The following is a 9550-nucleotide window of genomic DNA, read 5'->3' as shown; positions in this document are numbered from 1 at the left end:
AACACTACTGTTCAAGTATTTATCCGCATATGTGGAGAATAAAGCAGATAGCTTAAAACGCACAAAGAAAGGAACCGATATGAAGGCCAGAAATCACTTGCCTTTTCACCCCCTTCATGCGGCCTGTTCTCAACAAACCGCTTCGCCAATGCTGATTGTGATTACAAAGTGACAGGCCTGATGAGTGAGAACAATTAAAATACAGGCCTTTGTAATATGGGTATCATTCTGATTCATAAAGTAATAACACATGCATTATGTAGACTTGAGGGGTAATTTTTTATTTTCATAAATTCTTGTCAAATGTCTTTGTAACATTTTAGAATTCCAGAAGTGTGTACTTCAGTAGCGGGTGGAGATATGGAGGAGGTCAAGCTCATCGGGACTGCAGAACCCAGTGATTCTGGTTATCATGTCAGATAAAAGGAAAGGAGGAGATGGATAACTTGGAGGATGAGCTTCAAAATAATGAAGGGAGACATGTGGTAAAAGGACATTGCATTTATTTGCAAGATATTATTTTCTTTAAAAAATGAGCATAGCACAGGGACCCTTAGCATCACTACTAAAAAGTATTTAATTTATTATAGTTCAAGTAAATATTTTGAGAAAGCAGTCACAGTGTTTGGCTAACTGTATGGCTACGGGGAGCTACAAGGTTATGCATTCAAGGTTTGAAATGTCCAATGCAAATATATTAATCGGTGTAAAAATATTTAGTCTTTTAACTTAGATTCTGATTTTATTTTATTTTATTTATTTCTAGATCAAGAAGCTAAGTATCCACCTTGTTCATTACAATCTGCTTGACCTGTCTTTTAAAAGTCCCTTTTGATTTTTTAGCTGTAGGCAAACTACACTAGATTATTGATGCCATTATTTTCTGTAACACAGTAATCTTTACTTAACTAGATTACACAGTTCAGTTAAGTTTGAGGCAAGAACAGCAGGGAGTGCTCAACAAAGATCTTGGACAGGAATGCCCTTTTAAAAAAATAAACACCACACATTCAAACCACAGCAGTCATTCCTTCTTTTTTGAAGCGACAAGTCACTTTACCTGGGCTCAAAATGCCCAACACATCCCCCAGTGTTAGCGTGACTTGCCCAACTGCATGCTTGATACAGTTCATTGGTCGGCTATGATGGGATCACCGTTTTCTGTGTGCTCTATGTACGGGCATGATCGTAGTTCTTCACAAACCAGTCACAAGTCAATTTGATGCCTGCGAGGATGAAGGAAACGAGACAGAAATCACGATAAGGCACCTGACACTGCACACAATGCAAAAATCTACTTTAAATAATTTGTTTTAGGATGAAGGATGCAAATGTTTTTAACGCAACCTCTGACAGTTGGAAACTCTTGGCAGCAAAAATCTTTATGATTTTTATAAAACTGATATGATATAGGAAACAGATGAGTTTATTTGTAGTATATGTAATCCATCTTATATGTAATGTTTAATTATACTTTAATGCTAACTCGCTGTTTAATCTTTGTGTGGAACAATTTTAACCACCATGAACATATTAACTACTGGTCAATGTACGACAACATAATTGCTATGTTTAATCTCTAACAGGACCCTGTTGTCTTGTGAGGAGAGTGGAAGTCTTTTTCTCTGACCTTCTCTGAATGGTGTGAAGGTGAAGTCTGGAAGGTAGCGTCTCAGCTTGGCATTGTTGGCTGTCTTCTTCAATTGGCCATCTGACAAGCTGGTATCATACTGGTATCATGGGTCAAGGTGATTGGGCAAGATACTCTGGAATGAGGTTCACCTCAAATCTGCATTTTTTCTAGACCCTTCTTTTGCGGTCTCTTGTCTTTGCCAAATCAGATGAGAGAATGGGGGGGAGGGGTCACTTACTCTTTAAGACTTTTTAAAGGATACTTCTATCTGGCCCTTGAATTCCAGTGCCTCTGCAATCATTTCCACAGCCTGTCGAATCGACACCTCATCCTCTTCGCCCACTGGATGAAAAAAGTAAATGTTTGTGTTCAATGAATGTTAGTTTTTCTCGGTTGTATACACACAAATAATTGAACTATGCACACAATTCTGAAAACTTGAAGTTCATGTATCAACTACAAGACTCCAGACTGCTAAACTCTAAGCACATTCCACTGTTTTCACATTTATGCTCAACTCTAAGCACAAATCTCATCATTTAGCACACTTGGTTCACCTGGATCACACTAATTAACGCAACAACTAATTACCAATAAGTCTAACTCACTTCTCACCTGTTCAACCTCAACTGGCAAAACACTTCAATCATGTGTCAGAGCATTAAAGAGGACTCGGTGAGCTCTACTGTGTTGTAGATATGGTCCTCTGGCCTGATCAGGATTGGAGATGGGATACAGACTGATTTACATGTAGATCTGTTTCACCTCATTTATATTCTTATTTTTATTTTTTTGTTGGCCTACAAAAAGCTTTTTATGCAGTCAGTTCAGCTGAACATTTGATTGTATTACAGTAAAAAAATATATATTTGCTTTGTTAACCTTTTAGGGGTCCGAGCAGCGAAGCTGCTTGGTCCCCTATTGTTTCTGTAACGTTTTTTTTCCCCCTCAAATTCTGTAAGTCATACACAGCCTATACCGTTAGTCGAAAACTCTTATAATTTTCAGGTATGGTTACCAATAACCCCCACGACCCCAAAAAACAAAAATGTTGTGGTACTGCACCCAAAGGTGGTGCTATTGTAAAAAATCATGAATTAGGCTTATTTCTCCTCACCAGGTTGACCTGGACCCAAAATTCTTTCATAATATTAATCTCTAGAATCAGATGCATCTATGAAACCCAGGGTCTTATGCCCTAAAAATGTTTACTTTTCCCACAATTTCATATTAAAGCCAAACATGATAAAAAGATTCACAGGCTACAAAAATAATCAAAAATTCACCAAAATCGCCACATAAAATCTTTAGACCAAGCCTCACAAAAATCATCAAACAGAATTTGAGAAATATTGGCCAATAAAGTTGGAGCAGTTAGCCCATTTTTCTTATATCACCATTTTGTTATTGTATAAAAAAAACATACGACTATTATTAGGTGGATACCAATACCCCCACTACCCATAAACCCAAATCGTGGTACTGCACACAAAGGTGGCGCTTTTTAAAAATAATATGAACTAGCCTTATTTCTCCTCACCAGATTGACCTGGACTCAAAATTCTTTCATCATATTAATCTCTAAAATCAGATGCATCTTTTTCACCCCGGTCTTCTGTTCTAAAAATGCGCTAGGGGGAGTCGAAACAGCGACCAATCGACCCATAAAGTGTTATAGAACCATCACAATGACTCTTAACCTGTTCTATTAAGGTAAATTAAGCCAAAAAAGTTGCATAGTTCCCCTTTAATTCACTTGAGATATGTGTGCTTAGTGGCTTTGTGAATGAGGCTGCAGTTCAGGTTTACTGTATAAGTGGCTCAATGGGATAATGCCTTGTACAGGTGATCCTTAGGTTGAGAGTTCGAATTCTGATTAGAGCATTAGGAACCAGCTGAACATGACATTCGGCCTTTGCTCTGCAGCTCAACTGAAGGCCGAGACACAGTATTGCATTAAGTGGAACATCTTTCCTTCATAATTATATGTCATATTTATATATCTTCCATTAGTGTGTTATTGACTTTTAATTTTGCTCGGACCCCGTTAATCACCGCTTGCGGTTATATTTGTACTTGTACTTGCACTGATTTCATCATTACATCATTAAATCCCCCGAAAGACAGTCTAAACATTTTCTTACTGTAGTGTTTTTAATTTGACTTCAGTCCAATTACTGAACTGTAATTTACCAAAATAGGTAACATTGGTGTATTGTCAGAACAATGTTGCAGCATCAACTATAGGTGTACAGTATGACTCTGGGAAGCTGGGATTGTGAGTTTAGCCCATTGGGGCTCATTGGATAGACAAATATGCATTGTATCCTATTCTGATACGATTGTGTCAATGCAATATTTATATGATATATTCACAGTATTGTATTACAATATGGCAACAGTCTTTATACTATATGTACCACCTAATTGTAACTTTAAAAAAGAAAGCTATTTCTAAACAATTTTATACATTGGAATATGTTATATGGCCTCATAAAGCGTGTTTTGAATTGATCACACCAGTGTTTAATTGATGCTCTCTAAGAGATATTAATTTGATAGCTGTGTATACTGTTTGGTGGAAAAAATGAGAAGAATTTGGGTAGCTTTGACAAAATGATTAACTCTCTCAGGTTTGTGTTTAGAGTTTTGAGAAATTGAGCTATAGTTTCAGAAAACGTGTTTAAACGGTTGAGAAAAACTGTAAGAAGCAGCATATACATCCAATCGCAGACCCCTTGACATTTGGAGCATCAAACACTTCATTTCCTGCCTTCTAGGGCATTTTATGCACCAAGTTGTGCCTTTTCTGTATGGAAAAGCCTTTATTTATGTGAAGGAAAACACAAGATCTGATTCGTTCCTAAGCCATGTTGCAACCAATTGCACCACCAATCATTGTGTTCATACACTCACTGAGATAGTGCCCAGCTCTATGTCTTTGAAATTTGCTTCATTTTAGAAACAAAATAAAATAAGTATTAAATTTACGTAAAATTAATGATAATAATAAATAAAATACAATACTAATTATGTATTGCACAAAAAAAGTATGTTTCCGAAACCAGTGGATTCGGAAACCCTGTAAATAGGGCTTATTTAAAAGGCTATTCATGTAGTTATTTTCTTGTGTGCTTTGTTGCAATACTTCAAAATATTAGCATTACAATAGTGTTTGTGTTCCTTTTTATCCTTGAATTCTTTTTACATCCGTCCATTGATGGGCCGCACCCCTGGCATTTGTCTGAACCGCCTAAGCCATGGGCTGGGCCTGCCCCCCCACTCCCACTCCCCCAACCACTTGACAAACATGAAGGTCCAAGGGCTAGGTCTAATTCCACTCATACAGACAGGGCAGTATGTTCAGTGGAATCGGCTTGTTCAATGGCGCTAAGCCATGCATAGTTTATATTATGTGTACAACATTTCCTTTATTCTCGGTGAAAGAAACTTCCTCTTTGAAAAAAATACCAACCACAGAGACAGACACTGGCAGGGTCATTCCCAACTAAAGCAAACCAACAAAGGGACGACTGAAAAAGTCTTACCAGAGAGGATAATGGGATCGACTTCATCGTATTCCCGCAGCACCCAGACCATCAGTCGGCCTATGTCCTAAAACATTTTAAAACACGCACACACCACGGACCCGCACGCATGCACGGATACACACACGCAGGCACGCACGCGCACACGCACACACATAAACACACAGGCGCACATATGTTAATACATGAATCAGCCTACATATATATTTCATTATTTTTCTATAGTCCAAGTCCTGGCATAATGATGGCATTCCTTACCATGGAGTAGATGAACTGTCTCAGGGGTTTGCCAGAGCCCCACACATTCAGGGTTGTGTTATTCCCTTCATTATACGGAATATAAGGAAGAGGTGTGAAGACATATTGTGACATCACTGTTGCATTGCTCATTAGAGTAGAAGTAACTCCCGCACTTAAATTAAAAAAAAACATCTAGCTAAAATGAAGCATGCCTGCATTGGTCAGGAGGATTGATGCCTCCAACTACCATTTACTCACTATCCCTATCCCTCAAGGTTTGACCCAGTGTCAACTAGGTTACTCGCTTGGAAACGGAACGAATCAGCAAGCCAAAGTTTTATTTGCTGTGGCATATGCTCACTATAGCACGTCAGAGCACGTCAGATGCTATAGCATGTCACACGTTTCGTTGCTCTGATTGTTTGTAGTTCCACCAAATTGTGAACCAGAGGTTCCAGGCTAATATGCATTTTTGAATAGGTCTGGCGATGTCTGTTTACTAGATTTTAGTAGTCATTTATAAAATATCTGTGTTGTTCACAATAAAAGACAGTAAAAGAAAAAAAATAGAGTTGTATAAGTTATCTAAATGTATCTTTATATTTTGTTTTCTTTGGCGAAACGTTACTAATGACTGGAATTTAAATCTAGCCATCGTAATACTCTGTTTCAGATAGAACATATGCATTGTCATCCAGATTGTAGAGCAATGGCGATTTGAGAGATGTTTTCATGGTGTGTGTGTGTGTCTGTGTGGGTACTGTTTCACTCACGCTTGGCTTTGTATGTCTTATTCATAATAGCTGTAAGCACGTGTCCTTCTGCCTCATTGAAGTTGTCATGTGGCCCGAACACATTGGTGGGGATGACTGCCGTGTATCTATGACCATACTGGGCAAAGTACGCTCTGTGAAAACCAACAACAACACACACACACACACACACACACACACACACACACACAGTAGGTCAACACCAACACTACAATATCAGGGTTCATAGTGTGTGGTTTGTGTATCCTTCCTTAAGCAATTATGATCATGTGTCCGGGACCTCAGCCTTTCAACACATAAATCAAAGGCCTAAGTTGCTGTCAAAAGGGACAAAAGCCCAGGTCATGGAAAGGAGTGTGGCCTTCGAGGTAACACCTGCACATTTCTTTCAGAAGAAATACCTGTTCTGCACATCAATCATCCTCTTGGCGTAGGAGTAGCCGTAGTTGGACTCGTGCGGAGGGCCAAAGTGGATCTGGGGGAATTGGGTTTAATCATGAAAGTATTTTAGATGTAATCGTAACAAGAATCCCAGAAACACATGTGTGTGGTGTGTCTTTCCTATTATCCTCAACACCAATGGCAATGCAGGAACTAATACCTGTTTAACAGGCATTTACCCATGATTGCCTTCGGATCGTGTTACAATACAATTTTGCATAAAATTAAATTTGCCATACATTGACACCACAACATTGTCAGCCCATTATGAAAAAAACTTTCATAATGAAAATAAAATGTAACATTACCTCAAACATAATTACTATCCTAATAAGATTCGATGTTTCTAGAAATGATGTGATGTGACGTTGCGATGTACAAGCCCTTTAAGAAAAGTTACTAAATGTAGGATTTTCACCAACAAGTCTGATTATCAATATCAAAAACATGTGCTGGATCATGTGCTGGAGCATGGCTGAAGTGCTTTGAGATCATTTAAGACACTTTTCATTATTTAAAGAGGAGGTCCAGGGGCTAAATCTCAATTCAACGGTGGCTAAACTCACCATGGTCTCGTCGATGGGGTAGGTGGTTTGGTCAGGGAAGATGCAGCTGGACAGACAGGACACGACCTTGGTGATCCCCATCTCATGGGCCGTCTGGAGCACGTTGTCGTTTATCCTGAGGTTGTCTCTCTGTCGAACGGTTGCGGACGTGTTACTTCATGGTCAGCAACGTTGAAGAACAACAATGCATGCTACAAAACTTTTACATCGATGAAACGTCTAATCAGCCTTCATGTCTGTCAATGTTTCATTCTGATATAACACAGGAGGGTTGCCAGGTTGTGAGGATACTCTGGCATCCTCCCCTGTAATTTATTTTTATTTTTAAACAAGCTTTCCTATGCACTCTGGCACATTATTTAGATTACATTCAAATGACATACAAAATGTCAGCAAAATGCTTCCTAACTGCTATCATGGATTTATGTTTACATTAGTATATGGAATTTTCAATCACACACACACACACACACACACACACACACACACACACACACACACACACACACACACACACACACACACACACACACACCACTTTGGAAAATGATGTTCCTTTTGAACATAGTACTATTTACCTATAGTATGTAGGCTATATTGTTAGGTTTTTCTTACCAGGAAATGCAGATTCTCCCTCATGTGTAGATAGAGCCCACCAACTTTGGCAGCGAGGTGGATGACGTGAGTGGGCCGATGCTTCTCAAACACAGCCCTGGTCTGCTCAAGATCCCTGCACAAAAGTGGAGGTCGCGCTACAGTGCTTTGATGGTCTTTATTCCAAGTTGAGTAATGATGATATTACTAACCTAGCTATCTAACGTGCACACAGTTGATGCTGGCAGCTTAGTTTTCAGTCGAACAAAGGGGCTCCGAGAAACTTACAAGAGATCGGCATCCTTAGACGAAATGAAAATCCACTGCTCTCCCTCGCGTTTCTCGCCATCTCTCATCACCACCTGCTCGATGGCTTTGCCGATCAAACCTGAACCTCCGGTAACAAGCACGCGCATTGGAACGCTCCCGTTCGGCGAAGCCATCCTCTGTGCCTGTTATTTAATTACGGAGGTGCGGTGCGAAAGAGCTGGAGTGAAAACATTGACCTCGATCTTAAATTAAACTGATTCTGTGTGATATAAGAAGAAAATGATCGCATAGTCTAATGTTAATTATAACAGGCCTATACAAACGAGGGTATCAACAGAGAAAGTTGTATCAGAGAGCCTACTGAATGATAATTAATTAATTGATTAATTATGACTTAATTCCTTCATTCCCCCCAGTCTGTTACTAAATGTGATGAAATAACAAACAAAAGGCAGAGAAGAGCATGGGGGCCTCTTACCTGGCCTGTAGTCCTTTGGTATATGATGTGGAAGTGTGAAGTGCTGAGATCACCTTGTGGGCTGGGACTACAGGCCAGGTAAGAGGCAGACCAGGAAGTTTCCCGATGGGTGATGTTTTTGTAGGGTGGTAGATTGTAAAGTGCATACAGCAAGGAGAAACAGGAAAGGGAACCATCACGCAAAATTAAATTGTATTATCATTTCATGCGATAAATAGTTACATCTATGACATGGCTGATTCCTGGCAAACTATCTGTCTGTCTGCGTGTTTTATTGATATTGACCCGAGTGTGCCTGACGGTGGTTGGGTTGTGGGCACCCATATTAGGAAATGGCTATAGGAAATTAGGGCCATTATTTTGTTAAAATTACACAAAGCAGTAAATATTTCTTTAGGGATTACTATAGTAGGCTTATTTATTATACTAAGTAATTAAATTGAACGTTATAATATTATTTAGCCTATAGATAATAACCGAAAGACAACCAATAATTAAAAGCAAAATTAACAAGTAGGGAAGTTAAATATTACAAAATAAATGTGAAATTTGAAATATGTTACTCCCATGCTACGATTTAGGCCTAATAAAAATAATCATAGTCAGATAACCTTGTTTAATTCGTCCGTGCACATTTAGGATATTAAAAATGAGCATTGTTGATAAATCCTATTGATAAGGTAAATATTCTGGTGTGAATAAAAATATCATCCGTACAAAATAACAATGTTCCCATGGAGTATCGGGTGCATTGCTGCTAACAAAGTGATTTAACCGGAAGGTGCGTTCACACCAAACGCGAAGTGGCGAGTCGACACGACTCCATACAAAGTCAACTAACGGTGCGTTCACACCAAACGCGACGGGGCGACAAGAACCCATACAAAGTGAACGTAGAGACGCGTATCGGGCGAATTTTTCGCTAGAGAAAACCGGCGACAAATTTTGATTTGTCGCGCCACACTTTCGCCCTGCACAGGCGAGCGCGCTCACGAGGATTTGTGGTG

The 9550-nt window shown here is 39.2% G+C and overlaps 1 protein-coding gene across 1 annotated transcript; it reads right to left on the bottom strand.

Annotated features, from left to right (window-relative positions):
* Positions 1-1170: 1170 nt before the first annotated feature.
* Positions 1171-8238, bottom strand: LOC307083818 (GDP-L-fucose synthase-like; the record flags this gene model as incomplete). The annotated part of the gene is made up of 10 exons (XM_079747816.1): positions 1171-1226; positions 1631-1730; positions 1896-1975; positions 5182-5248; positions 5440-5504; positions 6195-6328; positions 6596-6669; positions 7202-7330; positions 7817-7931; positions 8084-8238. The coding sequence occupies 10 exons, from the start codon at positions 8236-8238 to the stop codon at positions 1171-1173; spliced, it is 975 nt and encodes a 324-aa protein (XP_079603942.1).
* Between the last annotated feature and the right edge of the window lie 1312 nt (positions 8239-9550).

Source organism: Pollachius pollachius (genome assembly GCF_949987615.1).
Source record: "Pollachius pollachius genome assembly, chromosome: 12".
Lineage (NCBI taxonomy): Eukaryota > Metazoa > Chordata > Actinopteri > Gadiformes > Gadidae > Pollachius > Pollachius pollachius.
The sequence above is the reverse complement of the archived record's forward strand: the minus strand, read 5'-3'. Positions and strand labels throughout refer to the sequence as shown.